The 23,605-nt window shown below is 33.6% G+C and overlaps 1 protein-coding gene across 1 annotated transcript in view; it reads right to left on the reverse strand.

Annotated features, from left to right (window-relative positions):
• Positions 1-237: 237 nt before the first annotated feature.
• NCAM2 (neural cell adhesion molecule 2) overlaps positions 238-23,605 on the reverse strand; it is a 528,788-nt gene continuing 505,420 nt past the window's right edge. The window contains exons 16-18 of the mRNA XM_044913789.1: positions 13,795-13,999; positions 4,534-4,653; positions 238-349 (exon numbers count right to left, since the gene is read on the reverse strand). Of these exons, the coding sequence (XP_044769724.1) occupies positions 238-349; positions 4,534-4,653; positions 13,795-13,999 (437 nt within the window). The remainder of the gene's footprint in view (positions 350-4,533; positions 4,654-13,794; positions 14,000-23,605) is intronic.

The raw sequence follows: 23,605 nt of genomic DNA on the forward strand, positions 1-23,605 counted from the left end.
GTTGGTGCCAGTCAGGTCTCTATATTGAAATTCATAACAAAATAAACAACAACAATAACAACAACAACAAAAGGTAATGGAACATGGGCAGGAATATTTGATCATATGTATATGTGTACAAGCTATTCCAAGCTAGAAGTTTCCCAAGAAATTAAGGTAAATGGAATAGTTTTGGTCATAGGGTCACTGCAATCCAAATGCTCTTTGTAGCATGTTCAAGCCTCTGTGATCTTGGTGTTATGCTTTGCTATCGTCTTCTTTTGATTGTATGATGTCGTTAGAAACCTTAATTTCTATAGTTTCTGGATTTAAGACTTCTTTTCCATTTTCTTCTTTTAAAGGCAATTTTCTGGAAGGAAGTATAAAATAATGAACTTCATTTTCTAATGCAGTTTGAGTGGTACTCCCTAATACTAAGTTACTGCCTAATAGAAGTCAATATCTACAATTATTAGAATGAAAAAAATCAGATTTGTTAAAGTAATATCAAAATGATAGAAAAATAATTAGACAATATTATCCATTGTAAAAATGTGATGTACTGCAAAATGATGAATGAAACAATGTATTTGTAGTTTTAGATGCACCAAATCATTCACTATAGGGTGGCTTAGATTTGGTAACCAGTTATTGATACATAAAATAGAATTGTTTAGAATCTAAACAAGCCAGCATTTTTTTTTTTTAATTCATGAGACAGAAAGAGAGAGAGAGGCAGAGGGAGAAACAGGGTCCCCATGGAGCAGGGAGCCCAATGCGGGACTCTATCCTAGGATCCCGGGATCATGACCTGAGCCAAAGGCAGATGCTTAACCGACTGAGCCACCCAGGCCCCCACAAGCCAGTATTTTTATATGTCAACTAGGTGAGTTACTAGTACCTAAGTTTTTTCAAATAAAAATCATTAATAGTTGCTGCCATATTCTGTTACATACTTCAAAAGCTGGGGGAATTAGCTATGTTCTTTGAAACTTAATGAAAGTAAGCGGTGCCTGGGTGGCTCAGTCGTTAAGTGTCTGCCTTCAGCTCAGGTCATGATCCCAGGCTCCTGGGATCGAGCCCTGCATCAGACTCCCTGCTCCGCGGGAAGCCTACTTCTCCCTCTCCCACTCCACCTGCTTGTGTTCCCTCTCTCACTGTCTCTCTGTCAAATAAATAAAATCTTAAAAAAAAAAAAAGAAAGTAAATATATTTCAGGACTTTCTCACTTTTCTACATTTATTGTATATGTTTTCTTTAATTGGTCTCTTTTCACTATTATTTTTGTTGTTATTTTTGTATCATTTATATGCACATTTTTTAAGAGTTGCTTTCAATTATAACCTATGAAGGAAAACAAGCTTGCTTGCTTGCTTGCTTTCTTCTTCTTCTTTTTTTTTTTTTTTTTTTAAGATTTTACTTATTTAGTTGAGAGAGCAAGAGCAGGGGAAGGGGCAGAGGGAGAGGGGGAAGTAGACTCCCCATTCAGTGGGAAGCCTGATGCAGGGCTTGATCCCAGGAGCCTGGAATCATGACCTGAGCTGAAGGCCAACACTTAACTGACTGAGCCACTCAGGTGGCCCTTTATTTTTTAACAATAGCTTCACAAATCTTACTATGATGACAATGATTCAAGATGTATAGTTTTTTCTACCGGTCTTGAGTCCAGTGGTTTATGATTATGCCTTATTTACACAGCTTTGGGGGGAAGATTTCCTCCCTTGACAAAATATTTTTTCCACATCAAAAACAAATTCCAGTTCAATTCCGTACTTTAAGGTCACAATTTTGTGGGGTAGTGAATGCTACTATGCTAGTTTCTCTGGGATTTATGTGTGATTTCTTTTCTGTTTTTGAATGAGAAGAGCAAGCCATTATGTTCTGAAGATCAAAGCTATTATGTGAAAACTAACCAATTAAAAGTAACTCATGGGTAAATGTTACTATGTCGCATTGCTGGGAAGGAAACAGCATCTACTTTATACCTATTAGGGCAGGTTATTTTATGCGTATTATAAATAATGCTTTCACAGTCCTTCCGTTCACCCACTCCCAAGTACGGCAAATATTGATAATAAAAGATAAAATCAATAAGGTCACTTCTAAGCAGCAAAATGTAGAGAAATTTAGAGCTTGGGTGGGAGGTTAGCATAATACTTAATATATTTTTACTCAAAGAATTATAACACTGGAATTAACCAGTGTTTTCAACTAATTCTTGGATGACGAATTTTTGCATGCATAGTTTTCACTACTTACATTTATGTTAAATTGCTTTCTTTAAAGATTACAGTTAATTCTATTATTTTTATGTTGAGTATTTCTTTTCTATAATTGAGGATTGGAGTAGTTATTAGATCATCTTTTTTTGTTTTTGCTTTATTTTTTGTATTTTCAAGTTTTTATTTAAACTCCAGTTAGTTAACATATAGTGTAGTATTAGTTTTGGGAGTAGAATTTAGTGATTCATCATTTACATATAATACCCAGTTCTTAGCTAGTTTTCATACGCACCAATCTCTCATTGTAAGTGTTAATCAACAGATAGAAATGCGTTTTATGTGTAAAATTTTGCTTCATTGAAAAGACTTCTAACTTCTGAAGGAAAAACCATAGAACCCACCTTGTAAAAGCTGCCTCTACAAGAGTAAACTTCAATTTAGAAGGTAATAATCTCTAAATGCAGTCACTGACATGACCTGAGGATTTATATGAAAATTTAGCTACAGAGTAATACTTTGTATTTCTCTAAATAGTAATTATTTCAGCCCCTTGAGAGCAGATAGCAGACATTTCTGAAATAAGTTATTTTCTTCACTTATGACAACACACAGCCTTCCATTTAGGATGAGAAACCCAAATCAAATTTCTCTGTAAGTGTTTGCTGGTAAAAAGGAATCCTTAAAAAAATAAACAAAAAAACCCCAATATAATTTAGAAGTAATTTTAGTGAGCAGTATTTAAAGAATAATGTGATAGTCATGGTTTTGTTTGTATTCAATATATTCCATAGAATACTATTATCACTCCTTAGTAATGTCTTTGGCTTTAATCATTTTAACTTTCATGTTGTCTGAACATCATCTTTGCACATGTTCATCATCTTTGCAGATTTAGTTGAAATATCTGCTATGGCTATAATGGAGCTCTGATGGGTATAGAAAGAAGTAAATAATACAATCTTGAGTGGAGAGCAAGCACCATTTCCTATATAGACATTAAAATGATAGACAATTTGGGATGCCTGGGTGGCTCAGTCGGTTAAGCATCTGCCTTTGGCTCAGGTCATGACCCCAGGGTCCTGGGATCGAGCTCGGCATCAGCGACCTTGCTCAGCAAGGAGCCTGCTTCTCCCTCTGCCTGCCTCTGTCTCTCTCTCTGATAAATAAATAAAATCTTTAAAAAAATAAAAAATGGTAGACAATTTAACAGTATTTCTTCTTCTTTCTAATGAATATTCTTTCTTTTTAAAGTAGACTTGTGTACATTTTCACACTATTAATTTTTATTTTATTTTATTTTATTTTATTTTTTTAAAAGATTTTATTTATTTATTTGAGACAGAGAGAATGAGAGAGAGAGCACATGAGAGGGGGGAGGGTCAGAGGGAGAAGCAGACCCCCTGCTGAGCAGAGAGCCCGATGCGGGACTCGATCCAGGGACTCCAGGATCATGACCTGAGCCGAAAGCAGTCGCTTAACCAACTGAGCCACCCAGGCGCCCTTAATTTTTATTTTAAATTGTGATATTCATATTCAGAGTAATGGCTAATTTCCTGACCCTTTTATATTTCAGTAAAAATCACATTTTGAAAGTATCACTTTCTTTTTTTAAAGATTTATTTATTTTATTTTTTATTTTTTTTAAGATTTTATTTATTTATTTGAGAGAGAGTGAGAGAGCAAGCAGGGCCGGGGCAGAGGAAGAAGCAGATTCCCCATTGAGCAGGGACCCCAAAGCTGGACTCAATCCCAGGACTCTGGGATCATGACCTGGGCCAAAGGTAGATGCTTAACCACTGAGCCACCCAGGTGCCCCTAATTTATTTATTTTAGAGAGAGAGAGGAGTGCATGAATGGGGGAGGGGCAAGGGCAAAGGGAGAGGGAAAGAGAGAATCTCATGCAGACTGCCCACTGAGTACAGAGGCAGACACAGGCTCAATCTCACAACCCTGAGATCATGAGTTAAACTGAAATCAAGAGTCAGATACTTAACCTTAACTGACTGAGCACTCCTGGTGCCCTGAAAGTATCACTTTCTTAAAAAGTAAAATAAGTGTAAGAAAATCCAACTCTAACATGTTCCATCTTTTTGACATTTTTACATAAAATTATAAATATGTGTTTGAACAGTAGATTTTCTCTGGCATTGATACAAAATTTTCATATGTAATGTCTCTCTAGAAAATGGTTTTCGATATTCTCATCTATTTTCTTTGAAAAAGAAATATTTTTCTACTTGATGTTATTTGTAAGTATATGCTACAAGGAATGATAATGTTATCATTTTACAAATATTTATCCAAAAATAATAAAGCATTTGAAGCTACTTACTCAGGTTCTGTTAGTGGTGTGGTTTCATTTGGCTCATTTACCGGGCTCCCATCCTCATGATTAGTGATTCTTTCATCCTCTGTTCTCATCTCCACTATTGGTTCTTTCGATCCATCTTTCCTAGAAAAATAAACAAACAAGAAAACCTTACTTATGTAATGTAAAAATAGATGCATTATGAAACATAGTTTAGAATCTCCACATAATCCCACCTCCCCCTGCCAAAAATCCAGCATGGTCAGATTAAGAATACCCTAAGAATTTTTTTTTTCATTTAAATTCATCTCAACCACATAATTTTCACTCAGAAAAAATAGAAAGGAGAAATTCCATTTTATCTAGGATTCTTTTTTTTTTCATCAAAATTGTGTTAATTTTTTGGAAAAGTCCAAATTTTAAATTTGATTGTGCAGTTTATTTTGGAAAATAAATAAAAAATATTTTGTTAAAGGAAATTATGACATGAAATAGCTTTTTCCCCCTAAGAAGCCATATGCTTTAGATTTTTTAAATTTGAAATATAGCATCAGAAATATTGCTTCTATATTAATATTTAGAAGATAAAATTTATATATATGAGATGTAGCATTGTTTTAAATGTTTTTTATGAATTATATGAATGATTTTAACTTTAATATGATATTGACTTTACATATTCATGTTTTCAAGAAAATAGTTTACATAAAAACAATATTATAACACATATGCATGATGTTTTCATTTGTAATTTCAAATCCATGTCATCTTTATTGGATTTTTAAAATATGAGAATAAGTGTAATTTTACATAATTGTGGAATTTTCATAAAATTAGAAAGTTTACTGCAAAGTTTCATTCCTCAAAAAATGACAAAAAGAAAGAAAAACAAGGAAGGCATTTAGTGATGATAAAGGGTAAAGTGAGATAAAAGCGTTGAGAATGATACACTCATAATGCAGATTATAATTATGGCACAAATACAAAAAAAAAAAAGTAAGGGAGGGATAGGGGTCCTCACATACCCAGGGACATAGTCTTACCATACAATCTTGCAACTGTACTCTAACATATTTACCCAGATGAACTGAAAACTTATGCCCATGCAAAAATCTCCACATGAATGTTTATAGAAGTTTTATCATAACTGCCCCAAATTGGAACCAACTAAAATGTCCTTCAACGGGTGAATGGATAAACAAACGGTGGTACATCCATACAATTGGATATTATTCAGCAATAAAGAGAAATGAGCTATCTAGCCACAAAAAGACCTGGGAGAACTTTAAATGCATATTCATAAGGAAAATAAGCCAGTCTGAAAAGGCTACATACCATGTAATCCCAATTACACTGAATTCTGTAAAAAGCAAAGTTATAGAGAAAATAAAAAGATCACTGCTTGCCGGAGGTTGAAGGTGAGGGAGTGATGTAATGATGGAGCACTAGGCACATTAAATCTATTTAATATTGTAATGACAAATACATGACATTAAAATTAGTTCTTAAAAATCAAGTAAACTAAGAGTACATACAAAATAAATCAAACAATCAAACCCCAACAATGGCACAAATATTTAACATCACTTACAAATGCTGACTCTCAAACAGGAAAATATTGAGAATGATAAAAAACTTTTGATCAGGTGGCAGGTTTGATATTGCTCTTATTTCAGTTTGTAGGTCCCTCACATACATACACTTCAAAATCTGACGAATGGATGTTAATAGAAATGGAAGAAAATCTAGAACTCTATAATCTAGAGTTAATAGTGAAGAACCTTTTATACCTCTAAAATGCAAATGTCTGTGAGACCTGGTGATTCTGATGTGTTCAGCAACCTGAATAGGGACTCCAAGGAAGCAAAATCTATATAGTAGTAAAGATGATTAACGAGCCCACCACCATTAAATTTTAGCTTTATGTTGTTTTGTTTGCTATTGTTTTTTGCAAACAAGAAACAACAGCAATGATGGATTCTTTTAAAAAATTCTTTATGATATCAATGCCCTTGATGACATAGAGGATGATACTGTTTGGAAAAATGTGGCTATTGCTGACTCTGAGCAAAAAAGTGATTCAAAGTGTTGGATTTTATGTTTATATTAACAGGTGCAGATCTAGGGGTGTGAATTAAATAAAATAGAATGCAAAAAAAAAGAAGATAGTGAATTTGGATTTTAATTGTATCCTCCTTATTGAAAATAATACATAAGCAAACCACTTTAAACTAGAAATAATAAAATAAACATTACTAAAAGGAAATTAAAAGAGTTACAAGAGAACATGGGTGAGTTGTCTTAAAATCCTTATTTTTGTTTTTAGTGATCTTTTACATTTTCAATTAGCTAGTGTATTCATATATTACAGAATTCTACAAAGGGTATGTAGAGAAAGGTACACTTCCCTACCATTCCTATTTACAGGATATTAAGTTACCTATCATAGAGGCAAGCACATTTTCAAACTGTTTTCCAGAGACATTCCTTCTATTCATATACTAGCATATATGCGTGAAAATGCAGGGAGTTATTTTTATACAAATGGTACATACTAACTGAATATAATTTTGCCTTTTCAATGAACGCTAGAACATTTAGAGCTGCCTCTTTCTTTTTCATGGCACATACTATCCCATTGTATGTATGCACTATATATTTGGCCAGTGTCCAACCAACAGACATTTAGGTTGTTTCCAATATCTTCTATTACAATAAATACTATAAGGAGTATGAAATGCATATTTTCCTTACCCTTAGGTAAAAATATCTGAAGCACACATATAATTTCCATGAGTCTAATGCCTCTCTTGTATAAATTATATTTAATTATACTTGAAATGATATCAGAATTATTACTGATATTTTCTGTCAAATTATAAAAAAAATGGTAAGGCAATATTTTATTTAAATTGGCATAAAAATGTATGCCACAATTTATGGACAATTTCACAATCAATAGACTGGTAAAAACTAAATAAATTCCTGCCGGATTTCTAGAACTGATTATTAAGCAGGAAATGACAAGTACAGCAGAATAGTTAAAATGATGTGCCCTGGGACCAAACTAGCTGACTCTCACTAACTCATGGCATAAGCATTTCTCTGTCCTGTTGCCTGGATAGTAAAACAGAGATGATATGACACCAAACTAATTTCCTCAGTGTTTAGAATAGTGCCTGACATATATGCGCTGAATCAGTAACTGTCTTCAGTATTCTAGGAGGGCAAGGAGGATTTATGTAGGGAAATACATTACTAAAACTTGCAACTTCAACTAATTAAAGGAAAAAAAATGAAAATATCTCAAAACACACTAAGAAAGAAAGATTCATAAAATTCATCGGTTCTCAAATAAAAATGGAAAGTATTCATATAATTAATGGCATCATAAGCAAAACTCAAACTTTGAAATAGACTGGGGAAAATATTTGCAACAAATATGATGTCAAATAATTAAGGGTCATATTATATAATTAAAAAGTTAGAGAAAAGTTAAATAACTCCATGAACATGTGTACAGAATATGAACAAGAAACTCCCTGAAGAAATAAAGTGACCAAAGAGAAATCATAAAACAAATAAGCTCAGACTTAACCTGGATCAGAAAAATGCAAATTTTAAATGTTATCTTTCACTTATTATATTGACAAAAATAAACATAAATTGATAATATTTAATGTTTGTTTAAAAAGCTATAGAGAAATATATATCCTCTGATTTTATTAACAGTATGAGTTAGTATAGAATTTTGTGGGCAATTTGTTAGTATTTTTCAGTTTTGATTTACATTCCCTGTCTAGGAGCATAATGTACATTTACAACAAGATTTATATAAAAGTTAAGTTCAAACTGCATATTATACTTCAATACGATAAAATATTGAAAGTTTCATCTAAATTGTCATCAAAGACAAGGGGATAAATGCATTATGGTAATTGATACTATAGAATACTACTTATTTTTAAAAAGAATGAGCCAGAAATTTACATGCTGAAAAGGTACCTTTTGAAGCTTCATTGCTATCTGAGAAAACATTGCAATAATAGATGTACATATATATGTGCATATTAATACATAGCAGTGTGTGTGTGTGTGTGTGTGTATGTGTACATAAATTAGATTCAATTCTTACCTTTGCTTCCTATAGATAAGGTATTTATTTCCTCTAGCTTCTTTCAGGAATTTTTCTTTATCTTTGAATTTCTGTAGTTTGAAAATGATATGACTAAGTATAGTTTTTGTTTTGTTTTATTTTGTTTTGTTTTGGGCATTTGCACTCCTCAACGTTCTCTGAGCTTCCTGGATCTGTAGTTTTGTGTCAGATATTTATTTGGGGAAGTTCTCAGTCATTAATGTTTCAGATACTTCTGTTCGGTCTCTATTTCTTCTCCTTCTGGTATTCCTATTACACATATGTTTCACCTTGTGTAGTTGTCCCACAGTTCTTTTTCTGTGGATTTTTTTCAGTGTTTATTCTGTTTGCTTTTTTTTTTTTTTTTTTTAAGAGAGAGAGGCAGGGAGGTTCAGAGGGGGAGAGAGAGAGAGAATCTTAAGTAGGCTCCATGCCCAGCACAGAGCCCAACATGGAGCTCAATATCACAACACTGAGATCATGACCTGAGCTGAAATCAAGAGTTGGATGTTTAACCGACTGAGCCACCCAGGTGCCCCTCTGTTTGCTTTTAAGTTTTGGTATTTTCTATTAAGATCTCCACAAAGCTCAGAGATTCTTTCTTCAGCTATGTCTGGTTTACTAGTAAGCTCCTCAGGGACATTCTTCATTTCTATTAGGATGTTTTTGGTCTCTAGCACTTCTTTTGGATTCTTCTTCAGAGTTTCCATCTCTCTGCTATATGGCCCATCTCTCATGCTGTCCTATAGTGTTCTCACCATATTAATCATATACTTAAAAAAAAATCTTGGTCTGATAATTCCAACATCCCTGCCTTCTCTGAATCTAGCCCTGATGCTAGGTCTACCTCTTCAAAATGATTGTTGCCTTGAGTATACCTCTTGATCCTGGGACATGATGTACTGGTTAGAAGGAACTGCTAAATATAGGCATTTACTAATGTGGTGGAATAGTGGGGTGTGGAGAGGGTGCATTCAATAATCCTATCATTAGGCCTCAGTCATTAGTAAGTCTGCACCCCTGGACTCTAAACTTCACCATTGTTTCTCGGGACTCCCCCCCTGAAGTGAGTCAGGATGGCTGGAGTGGACTGGAGTTATATATTTGCCTTCTCTCACCTGGCAGTAAAGGGGGCTGGTTTGGATATCTCTCTGTACATTGAAAAGCCATTTTCACACACACACACACACACACACACACACACTGGCTAATTACTTTCTATTAGTTTTTAATATTTTAGTTCCTTTACAACTTAAGTCTAACCAGGAAAATTCTTTCTTTTTTTTATTTATAAAAATAGCATTTATAACAGAAACTATTTATTCATCCATTTGATTGTTTTTTTTTAACTGAAACGTGTTTCCCAGCAGAGTAAAAGCTAGATGATGGAAGGGACTAGTTTGCTTTTCTTCACAGTGTATCTCTCAGGCTTAGAATAGTGCCTGACTATGTAGGTGTTCAATAAATATTTATTAGCATAAATTAATGCTTGGGCGGACAAGAGTATAAGCATAGTTTGATAAAGTACAAATCATTCACCATTTTTATTAGATAAATGATGAGAATGCAAGATAAAGGTAAGTTTAATTTAAATTTATAAGAGCCAAATAATGGAATATTCTAGAACTTTACATGAATGACATTCTGTATGCCACTGACTTTAATTTCTCTTTTCTGGAACTTGATACTCTTTAAACAAGAATACTCTAAGTGTGTAATTAACATATTCTGTAAAAATCTGCACAGTCTTATAATTGTGATAACATGAAAGTACTAGTCTAAGAATACTTCTGATCATGTTTAGAGGCCAGTAGAGATCCAGTCCATCCAAATCAGTTATATTCTATTTCCCATTGTGATTTTATGTAACATTTTTGAGAAAAAAAAACTATAATATCTTCCCAATTCGAACAACGAATTTTTGAAAAAAGAGTTGAAAACTATTTTCCCAAAGCAGGGGAAATGACAATATAAAAAGTTATGATGGATAACAAACACAGAATGAACGCCGTGTTTTCATCTTCCCAAGTCTTTAAGGTTAATTAAACCCAGCAGGACTTACATACCAAAGTGTTGATGGATAAACTACCAATTAATAGAGTGAAATAAAAATAAATGGCAGAACTTGAATATACCTCATTGTTTTGCACACAGTCACCAATATCCCTCCAGTTAATTAAGACAAAAACATGATTTCTCTTTCTTTCACCCCAAAGCCAAATCAATCAATAGTAGTTGACTCTTCCTCAGCTATATCTAGACTCCAAACATTTCTATCTGCCTATAGTACTGCTACCTTGGTCCAAAAGAATATCATTTTTTACCTGGGATATTTCAAGATCCTCCCACTCAATCTTTCTGATTCTAAATCTTTCCTCTGCACCTATCAACCTTCCAGTAATTCATTCTTCACAAGCAGCTAAAGTAATCTTTAAACACTTACTGGCGGTGCCCGGTTTGCTTAGTCAGTTAAGTGTCTGATCTTTGGTTTCGGATAAGGTCATGATCTCAGGTTGTGAGATCAAGCCCTGCATGGGGAGCCTCCTTGGGATTCTCTCCCTCTCCCTCACCCTCTTTTCCTATCTCAGCTCTCTCTCTCTCTCTCAAATAAATAATAAAAAATAATAAAATAAATAAATAAAATCAATATAGCAATATAGCAATCAATATATTTATATATGATTATGTTATAAACACAGGGTTTTCTCAATATGCGGGAAAAAAGACTAGAACTGAGTTTGGTATATATTTATTTAGTTAATAATACAATGTAAAAACACAGCAGGTTATTAAAAAGTAGACTTTGTTCTAATGAGGAAAGCAGGAGATACTGGATAGTGAATTGATACCACTATGTTTACTATGGCACACATTACTATCCCATTCAAGTGTGAAGCAGAACCTGATTTCCTTTTGTTCTTTGCTGTGTTCTGTGTCCAACAAGTAAGTAGGTGGCATTTTGATTGTGAAATGAATCTAATTTTTTTAAATTAAAATGTATGTTATCTAATTTAGCATCTCATGAAGTGAAAATATCCCTTATAGAGAGTCCGTAAGAAGTAGTCATAGACAAATTGTATAGTAGGATTGAAATAGGCTTGGAGATGTAAACAAAACAAAACAAAACAAAAATGCAGCATGAAGAATGGATTTTCCTATATTGCTAAGTCTAGAAATTAACGCATGGGGCTCTACATGCCTAAATGTATGTATAGAAAAACAAATAGAAATGACTCAACAATAAAAAATAAATGAATTACTGATAAACAGAACACCACGAATGAATCTTAAAACATGATTGAATGAAAAAAGCCAGACACAAAAGAGTAAATATTACAGGAATCAATTTTTATCAAGTTCTATAGCAGCTAAAAGTTATTTATGATGAAAAGAATCAGACTAGTAGTTGCCTGAGGCAGGGGGAGGAATATGAGTTGTCTGGGTAGAAACATTAGAGAAATTTTGAGGATGGTGTTAAGTTTCTGAATTTTGATAGGGCTTGGGTTATACAGATACAAACGTGTCAAAACTCATCAAATAGAACATTTTATGAATTGTACTCTATGCAAGTTTTACCTAAAGAAAATATTAACAAAACTGCATGCAATGCCAGGCAAGTTGAACTGTGTAGGGTTAAGTGTACGGATACACTTTGGATTGAAGAATAGATAAATATGGGATAAGAGAAATATAATGAAATATCTTTTGGAGAATCCAAGTAGTTGATAAATGGGTGTTGGCTATAAAATTCTTTTAACTCTTTTGTATGTTTTAGACATGTAACAGAAAGACTGTAGGATTTAAAAGGTAAAAGAAATGTTCTTAATTCTTAAGAATAGTTATTTTTGATTACAGGGTTTAATATACACACATATGTATATGTATACAAACACACATACACATACACATAAACATTGTGTGTTTATATTATATGTGAGTGTGCATGTTCTCCTGTGCCTTCTAACTTTTTTTTTTCATTGAGCCTATTGTACTTTTGAGATTAGGTTCAAATCTAGCAAAACACCACCAACCCAAACAAAAATTATTAAAACCCCTTAGTTGCCCTTTCACATGACAAAGGAGTTCCCTATAGTACTCAGCTCTATGTATTTTCCTGGAATTCATATTCTAATTGAATGAGATGCTACAGAGAGTGCCAAATTCTAACATATAGTCATCTTTTGATCAAAATTTGGAAGATTAAGTTCAGAATCCATACTAATGTATCGCATAGCACATATAACATCGCTATACAATCTTGAAACCTCTATTTAGTCATCTCCTGCACTTGAAGGAATTGACATAATTTATGTTTTTACTCAGTTTACCCCAGTTTTTAACTCAGATTACTGTTGGTGTCCTTCTTTTACTCAATATAAACTGAAAAATGGTGGGAGAAATCATAAATACATTTGTACCACTGTCTATATTTCTATTTCTATTTCTTTTTTTCCTAATTCTATTTATTTTTATTTTTTTTAAAGATTTTATTTATTTATTTGACAGAGACAGAGACAGCGAGAGCAGGAACACAAGCAGGGGGAGTGGGAGAGGGAGAAGCAGGCTTCCTGCTGAGCTGGGAGCCCGATGTGGGACTCGATCCCAGGACCCTGGGATCATGACCTGAGCCGAAGGCAGTCGCCCAACCAACTGAGCCACCCAGGCGCCCCCTAATTCTATTTAAATCATGACTAATTATTTTTTGTGTGCATCCCATTTTAAGATTTATTTTTAATAGTTCGGTTTCAAAAGCATTTGGCTCTATAACATGTTATATTTAAGGTCATACAGACTTAAGATCGGAAAGCAGACAGTACAGTGTCCAATGGTCTTAGAGTTGAGCTCTTTACTCTGCTCAGAAAAAAAAGTCCCTGAACCAAGTCTGCAAGCTTGACTATAGCACTTTTTTTTTTTAAGATTTTATTTATTTATTTGAGAGAGAGAAAGAGAGCGAGAGAGAGCACATGAGAGTGAGGAGGGTCAGAGGGAGAAGCAGACTCCCCGCTGAGCGGGCAGCCCGATGCGGGGCTCGATCCTGGGACTCCATGATCATGACCTGAGCCGAAGGCAGTCGCTTAACCACTGAGCCACCCAGGCTCCCAACTATAGCATTTCTGTAACGTAATGCGCTGTGAGTGTCTGCTACTTACAGGTATGCAGCTTTTCCTTCTTCGAGTTCTTTACTTTTCCCGCTAGAGCCACTCTTCTTCCCGCACATTCTCCTCGTGATGCACATCAATAACCCACATTGTCTAATAAAGAAGCAGCTGACGTCCGTTACCACAAGGATTAGCAAGAGTGCCGCCACACCCAGGCCAATGACTGCTCCAAGCCCAAGACCATTAAAAAGCGTATCTTAAAAAATAAAAGAAAATAATTTTACTAAGCTCCAAATTAGAAAAAAAAAAAATAGACAGTTATTTTGAAAATAAATCTTAACTAAAGAGACAGGGAAAAAGTGATAGTCACTGGCAAATTTTATTTCATAATTGTTGGAAGCCATTCTCTGGCTTTTGAACAATATTTTAAGCAACTGACATGTGAATGATTTGCAATATTTTTTCAAACTTTATTTAGGAAAAAAACTCTTAAGTAGCTCTCTTTCCAATATACTTTTTGATTCCCCGAGGGGAAGATAATGAATATTATCACATCCCCAACTGTACTGTATCAGAAAGTCATAACCATTAATGGATCACCACATTGCTAGAAGGAAAATACAGTCAAAACTCCTGTAAGAAAAGATTAAACAAATGTTCTATATGGAATTATCTTAGTTTTAAGTCTTAAACTTGCAAATTATGTGTGCTCCAAGCACTTTGTTTTGACAGAGAACACATTTTAAAATATCTGTATATGAATATTTTGAGAATCATCATTTTAGAATAAATGGTTTACTTGTATTTTTTTCAGTTAATATTTTAATAAATCATATTAGACTAGAGGCAAACTTTTACAGAGCTCCGGTACTTGTGACCTTTCTGAAGCTTATCATGGGAAGGTAGGGGATGATGGGAGCCATTTTTCCTTGATGTGTGGTTGCAGAAATTCCTGAAAGTCATACAGAAATTATCCATGGAAAAGATGACTGGGAATAGGATAGAATATGCTGATTAAGCAGAAATAGCAAGGAGGAGAGTGGTAGTGAAAATGAATCAAGTGTTTTACAACTGTAGTTGAAGATGTGGGTAGACTACACAGCCACATCAGTGTTGGCACAAAAATAAGCACCATGGAAAGAGATTAAACTGGAGATACTGTGTTATCTAGAGGGAAAAGAATAGGATTCTTATAAGACAATTTTAGAGAATTACTCAAAATGATTCTTTTTTTAAAAACTTTATTTGACAGATAGAGAGTGCACACACAAGCAGGGGGAGCGGCAGGCAGAGGGAGAGGGATAAGCAGGCTTCCCACCTAGCCTAGCTGGGAGCCCCACACAGGGCTCGATCCCAGGACCCTGGCATCATGATCTGAGCCGAAGGCAGACGCTTAACCCACTGAGCCACCCAGGCACCTCTATTTAAAGTGATTCTTAACCCAATTATGTTAACATTTGTATACATAACATTATAAAATTATAATTCTCCATTTTAATGATAAAATGCATTTATTACTCAGCATCATAATGGCATCTTAAATATATAAGAGATGTGTAATGCAAGTGACAGACAGGGACAGATGCAGACTTGGTTTGGAGAAAACCACTTCTGAAAAAATACATATGTAAAACAAAGTTTTTCTAAGTTATATTTTTAAAATTCTGTGTAATATTTTAATAATGACTTGAAGAGATTGTGATCTAAAGGAATCGATATAACTTTTTATTTTAAATCAATAAGCTGGTGCTGAATGATGACACACCTGTCTGAATCTTAGTTGATTTTTCTTTCTTTTTTTTTTAATTTTATTTATTTGACAGAGAGAGACACAGCAACAGAGGGAATACAAGCAGGGGGAGAGGGAGAGGGAGAAGCAGGCTTCCCGCAGAGCAGGGAGCCCGATGCGGGGCTTGATCCCAGGACTCTGGGATCATGACCTGAGCCGAAGGCAGACGCCTAACGACTGAGCCACCCAGGCACCACCTCTTAGTTGATTTTTCTACTGAATGACTGAGCCTCGCATCTATATTTATCTCTTTTTTCCCCCCCCAGGAAACACATGTTTTATAAAAAAAAATCATTCTATCCATGACATGTTTCCTGGCACTTTCCCCAGGGACTCTGTGGTTGACCTGTGCTAAAACATGAAGGTTCTTCTACAGCATCTCCGTGAAGTTACAGGTGAGAATTCCTTAAGTATTGAATCAACAAACTTACAGCTCCCATGCCCAAGCAAGTATACTTTTGATTGTAATTCTTTTATTTCTGATAAAGAAAAACAGGAGACAAACATATAATTGTGTTAGAGGAAAATTAATTTTTTTCCTGCCATTTTCAGAATCTCCGTTCCCCATCAAACTTTACCATACTACTTAGGTAGTGATAGTTTAGGAAAATTGCCTAGCTAAGATCCAGAGAAATTACTAGTTTCCATAGCACTGTTCTCGTATCACATGAACCCACTTTGAGGAAAGACTGAAGAGACAATTAAAAATCATTTTATACATTTTCTTCCATTACCCATTTTTAAATATATAAATAAGTCTTACCTGAATATATCATTACAATATAATAAGGACAATTCACCTAATGAAATTTCTTTGACTACATGTCAAGCTAAATTTTTTTTCAAAATCCACAGGAATTAATTTTGATATACTACACATGATTCAACTACCAAAGCTCAGAAAAGAGGAGTTGAAAATATGAATCTGTTTGGGCATTAGACCCTCTGGACATATTGACTCAATAACCCTGTGCTTTAAACTAGTCACTCCTCTTCCACTTCACTTAGGTCCTTCTCACATGCAGAACGGTTCTAGACAATAAATCCCACAGATCAATGATGATCTACCTGGCCCATTATTAGATCTTCATTTACCTTTTTTTTTTCCTAAATGTAAGTTCCACGCCCAGCATAGAGCCCAATGCAGGGCTTGAACTCACGACCCTGGAATTGAGATCTGAGCTGAGATCAAGAGTTGGACACTTAACCCTCTGAGCCAACAGGCACCCTTTTATTTACCTTTTTTTTAAGTATGAAGAGACTAGCTTTCTACTTAAATGCACTGAACCTGGTGTCCATCACATATTGCTGTAAAACCTTGGGTGAGGCAACTAACTTCTCTAAGACTGAGATGCCACTTTATTAAAATGAGGGCAATTACAGAAACAGTAACAATCACAAACTAGATCATAGGGTTTTTGGAAAGACTGTTGTGAATATAATAATGTACTTAATACCTCTATCACTTATTGCTCAGGTCAGAGTAAAAATCTAACAAGTATTGGCAATAGTATTATTATTATTATTACTACTACTACTACTATTATTTTGCTATTGTAAAATACTAGGGAAATGAGGTTTTGGTGGAAAAAATAGACCATCTAAAGTTAAACTAGTCTATAAACATATTTCTTTCATCAGCACCCTAAGGTGGGACACGATCTCTTATTAAACACTGATTATTCTCTTGAGAATACAGTCATTTTTACTTATGTTTAGCTAGTTAACTTTTAAATGATAAATATTTTATTTGTGACCTTTTTAGCACTAAACCAGCATATTGCTCTGCTTCATTTCCATCTTTAGAAAAGCTCTTAGAAACATTATATTTGTAAAGCACCTTATGGTAAAGGAATATTGATGCTAAAATAGCTATTACTTTTTTTTTCCTAGGGAAACAAAATTATACCTTTTAAACTCATGATAATAAATGTTGAAGGTTACTTGAAGTTATTTTTATGGAAAACCAAATTTGTTTTGTCATTGCAGAGGATAGGATGTATAGCAAGTAGGTTTATGTAATAGATATTTAATTTTCTTTTAAAAGTTATGGGCTTTTTTTTAATTGGCTTAAGAATGTATTTAAATGCTAATATTTTCTCGCATCCATGAAGTTAGGCTATAATAACTATGAAAGCCAAATTTTCTAATTTTTTTTTTTTCTGACAGCTATTTATTCTGGTGGGGAAGTTTACTTATTTGTCTTTGGCTTTTTCACAGACAAAATCATGACCACATATAAAATTACATTACTAGGATTTGGGGGCTAAAAATGATTTATTTTTTCAGTAACATACAGAAAATACTTTCTTTTTAAGTTAGTTTTTTTTTTTAAAGATTTTTTATTTATTTGTCAGAGAGAGAGAGAGCACAAGCAGGGGGAGTGGGAGAGGGAGAAGCAGGCTCCTTGCTCAGCAGGGAGGGCTCTATCCCAGGATGCAGGGATCATGACCCGAGCTGAAGGCAGACGCTTAACCGACTGAGCCACCCACTCAATTACAGTTTTAATTATTGAATTAATTGAGACTGAACATAGCAATCATTTAAAGGATTTTAAGTTCAACTTTTCTTTTTTAGCTTTCCAGAATATTTACAGGTGTGTTTTACAATATATGATATTTTATGATAATTTTTACAACTCCATCACATAGGAAAACAATGTTATCAGCTCTACTTTATACATAAGGAAATTGAGGTCCAGAGAGGGCAGTGGCCTAAGTCACAGGATAACCCTTGATATTAGATCAGTACAAATGAAGACTATGTAGCTTCAGGTTTTATATTGTTTATACCTGTGTTAGATTTATGTTGTGTATCATCAAATAATCAGGAGAGGAATAACATAGTTTTTTGTTTTGTTTTGTTTTGTTTTTTTATTTATTTGAGAGAGAGCGAATGAGAGACAGAGAGCATGAGAGGGAGGAGGGTCAGAGGGAGAAGCAGACTCCCTGCCAAGCAGGGAGCCCGATGCGGGACTCGATCCTGGGACTCCAGGATCATGACCTGAGCCGAAGGCAGTTGCTTAACCAACTGAGCCACCCAGGCGCCCCGAGAGGAATAACATAGTAAATAAATTAAAATGTGTAGTTTCTTACAGAAAAATGTCCATTTTTCCCCCTATACTGCTAGACAAGGAACAACTATTTAAATGATGGACAACAATATAAATCATTTTTTTATGTATTCTTGCTATTAGCTCTTTGTACTGCTCTTTGAAAAAGGGAATTTTATATTAGAATTTGATAAGAATAAATAATTTAGGAATTATAAAGTTTAAACATTTATTTTTTTGGTATATATTTTATTATTGAAAGCAAATAGGAGAATCAGGCTGACTGAATTTCTGTAACTTTCCTCCCACCTGACCTTCCGTCGCATGAGATTTAGAAATTGGCAAGCTGAATCAATACAAGTCCCCAGACCTTTATGTAATTACATCTTAACTGAAATAAATACATACAATCAAAGCATTAAAATAAGAAAAGAGAACTTCATTTTAAATTTTGTCACATGCATGTTTTCACGTTTCTGTTGTAGAAATTAACTCACAACTAAAACACTGAATTAATTTTCTGTGAAACTTATTGCAACTGATAATACTAGTTTTTCAAAAACCTGTATACTACATTCATAAAACTGGTCTTGCTTTTTGACTCCTTAGATATTTTAGTATTTTATTTACCTATTATTCTATGTGTACATATCATCTTCTCCAAATAGATTGAGAATGACTTTCAGACTTGGAAAAGTAATAAAAACATGAAGAAAAAAAAAATTTTTTTAATCTAATAGGTCCGAAAAATGGAGATTTCATTTTTGCTCTCAGAATAGTGGTAGCTATTTCCATGAGAGATATTCGTAAGTATCAGTAAGTAAACAGTGTATGAAAAACAAGAAGACATTCAAAAACCTTTTGGTGTTTCTCATAACATCGCTAGGTACTATATATTCCAATAACGCAGGAGGTATACTTGTCTCCTGCTTGTATGTTCTTCCTTCATCCTGCTCAGAGTAACACACTTTCAAACATCAATTGATCTATGGAAAATCTAGGTGTAAATCTATACACATATATGTCCTATCTGAAAAGAGGTGAAGCAGGTAGCTTTTTGCAGTTGGGCTCCATCTGAGCCACGATGGTCAGCTACTTTAAAATCAGACATCTGGATTATCTCAAGATTTTGTGGCTGCATAGTTAAAAAAAAAAAAGACTATCAAACCATTTATGCTTCACAAACCTTCCTTGAGTACTGCCTAATTAGTGTAGTACATATGTATGATATGTACTAAAATCGAACTAATAAAAATTAACATAAATCTTTAGGTTTATACATCCTTTTAAGTCCTTTTCTACTTACGAAGTACAAGTTCCTAAAGTTTCATTTCATTTCATTAACACAACCAAAGAACAAAAGAGTAAAATTTTTATATTAACTAGGGCATACAGTTAATAGTAAGCGCTTTCACCAGGATTATGGTAATCTTGCATTATAGAAGGCATACTCTAGGGTAATACATCCTTAAAAAAAAAGACATTGCACTAATTTAAAAACCAACTACCATCCCTAAGGATTTCACACAGTTTCTCATAGTGTTGTTAGACGAGCTGTTTTCAAAAACCACCTGTCACTTACAGACTTGGGAATTATCTTAAATTGGTAAATTAAATTTATGTTTTGTGATTTTTCTCCTAGGATCCCCCAAATTAACAAAGAATAAAAAAGTGTAGCAGAGAGAGCAAAAGTATAGAAATGAGACAAGGGTCTAGACTTGTTCAACAAAATAATTTTTTTAAAAGTTATACAAATTTTAATAAGTTTCACAATTTCAAAAACGATGGGAATACAAAAAATAAAGTCTAATCACAACATTCCCCCAGCGCAGACAAAGCTGCAGCCTTTACATTTCTTGACCTTAACCCACTTGTCAAGAAAGAAAATAGTATTTTCCAACCCATGGAGTTGTGTAGAGAAATGTCTTATTATGCATTTATAAGACTTTCTATTCTCTGCTGGGAATACTGACCTGCTAAACAGAACCTAAATCATGTGAAATTTGTCTTTGGATTTGATAGTCTTCTCTCCACTAAACTAAATGGGGACTCAGGCATGTGTAAATGTGATATTTATATATTTTAGGTATTTAGAAAAAATCATTACAAATATCTGTTTTTATATATTTGAAAAAAAACACACATGACTTTCAGGTCAACTTGGTAGGTGTAATCACAAATTTAAAAAAGTAAGCTTTGATTTATTCATATTATAAAATTCACTATTAAAGAGGGAAGTGTTAAAACCAATGATATTACAATCTGAGCACAACGTCTCACACTATTTCCATTTCTCCAAATACCACATTTCTCTTCTATGTCATGACCATGGGCCTCCTGCATTATGGTGCCTGGTGTTCATCCCTGAATTGATGGATCCATTCCATTTTGATTCATATTTAATTTCCCTGTTTGAAACAAAGGCTTGGACTTCTGAGGTTTCCAATGTCTGGTTAATACCCATTAAACTGTATTAATTAAAAAGAAGGAGAACATCATTACAAATTGCCTCAGCAAGGAGGATTAAAAATACTATTTTCCATTAATTTAAAAAATTTAAAATCAAATAGCAAACTCAAGGGCCACTATTAATTGGATTTTATATTTTTCATCCCCTCTAAGCTACTTTTATTATTGCTTCCCCATACACCCAGAAAAAAATGGAGTGTACCCTCCTAAGATATATGTTTTTCATTTAAATTATAAACAGGTAATATTTTATAACATATTTATACTTTGATAGAAACAATGCAATGTATTGTTCATACATTTTTGTGGCTCACACACTGCAATTAGATATAATTAAATCATAATTACAATTTTATTCTGTTTCATTATCGATAAAATGTAGGTAATAATTCTCATGTATCCTAGCTAAAATATGCTTTGAGAATCATACTATGAAAATGGTTTGGGAGTTCCAAAGAACTGCATAAATGCATTATTATTTCATTTGTTATACTTATTACTTTATGCTCACTTTGTTTATAGTAACTTCTTATTTTATTTGTTTACAGTATTTTCTTTTAAAAAAATAGAACTTCTCTACTTTTACCCAAAACCTTCCTAGATTTTAGAAGCTTAAACATTTGAATATTGCTAACATTTATGAACTATGATGCATAAAAATAATTGTAAATACATATTTACATTTTACAAATGATTTTATTGTTGTTTTTGATAAATTATCTTCATTAACATATAAGGTTTAAGATCATTTTCATTCTTGTGGTTTTAGATGTGCATTTCACTGTGACTAGAACTCAACATTGTTAAATATTATCCTTTTTTATTTGTCCCTTATTCATATAACAAGTTATCTTTCTGGTCATTCCCATACTTCTGTATGTCAAATGAAAATCTTTCTTGATCTTTGTAAGATTGATGTTAAAATAAATGAAAGCAAAAGAATTATTAAAAATTCTCTTATTGTCTCTGATAGATGAAATTGACTTTTGCCTGGTTTGGGATAAGAATATATCCTTTTTTTTTTTTTTTGATATTCTCTTCTGTAATTCACTTGCCTTCTTTACCTCACCATTAGATTTTTTTGTTGCTGTTATCATTATTATTTCTTTTGTTGTTATGGTTATTTTGTGCATTTTACACACATTGGTCTTCACTGAAATAAAAAATAAGATTGAAAGTTTCAACAGATTATTGCCATGTGAATCAAAACCTCCTCCTTAAAATAAAGACTGTACCTCTTTTGTGTTCTAATCTTTTCTCTGTCATACCTTGGTTCCCTCTTGGACAGCTTCTACTATTCATAAGATAATGAAAGCATTTACATCATTCAGCGTCCTGACAAAATGCACTTATTAGCAACTTTTTAAGTTCACTCAAGTTCATATTATTCAGATATTTAACTGCTTAGAGAACTAGCTGAATGAAAACTCTGCAGGTGCAGCATGAATTATCAGGCATGCAGTTTTCAAAGAACAATGAAAAGAAAAAAGTATGTAATGCTGGTAATATCTGTGATGGCTGTGAAAAGGCACTGTTACCAGGGAAAACAAAACTGCAGAGTTTTTTATAAGGGATTGCATTTTGGGAAAGGAATCTTGGGATTTCAAAATTCAAAATCTTTACAAATATATAAAAAATGAAAAGTTACCATCATGAAAGGAGTATATAATTGTATGAAATTGCACTATTTATAAGTGTATTGTGCCCAGCCTGACAAAGTTTTAATTTTTAGGATCACATAAAAGTAATTTGCTGTGTATTAAAGGGACATGTATTGAGTTCATTGGAGCTCTTTCAGTAATCTAAAAACAAATTATAAAAGTTCATGTCAGAGATTAAAACTTGATAATCCTTGATAATACAATTTGTGGATCCACACATTAATTTAAAAGGTTGAAATTTTCAGATTTTTAAAAAAATATTTATTTAGGGCGCCTGAGTGGCTCAGTCTGTTAAGCGTCTGCCTTGGGCTCAGGTCACGCTCTCAGGGTTCTGGGATTGAGTCCCGCATCGGGCTCCCTGCTCAGTCGAGAGCCTGCTTCTCCCTCTCCCTCTGCCTGCCGCTTTGCCTACTTGTGCTCACTTCCTATGTCTCTGTCAAATAAATAAATAAAATCTTAAAAAAAACCAGATTTATTTATTTATTTTAGAGAGAGAGGGAGAGAGCATGTAGGGAGAGAGGAGAGTAATAGAGGGAGAGAGAGAAGAGAAACTCATGCAGATTCCACGCTGAGCTTGAGCCCAATGCAGAGCTCGATCTCATGACCCTGCAATCATGACCTAAGCTGAAACCAAGAGTTGGACGTTTAGCCTACTGTGCCACCCAGGTACCCCTGAAATTTTCAGATTTTATATATTACAAATAAAATTCATGAATAATTTTTCAGTATTATTCAAATATATTAATAAAGCCTACTGTTGTTACTTGTATGTGTTTAAAATCCTCAAGCTTTCAGTACATTTTAATAAGATGGTCATGATTTTTCTAGGTATACTCAGTTAAGCAATATTGATGTAGATGGTTGCTTGCTTACTACCAAATTTCTTTGGGG

The sequence above is a fragment of the Neomonachus schauinslandi genome, chromosome 1, assembly GCF_002201575.2.
Source record: "Neomonachus schauinslandi chromosome 1, ASM220157v2, whole genome shotgun sequence".
NCBI classification, from domain to species: Eukaryota; Metazoa; Chordata; class Mammalia; order Carnivora; family Phocidae; genus Neomonachus; species Neomonachus schauinslandi.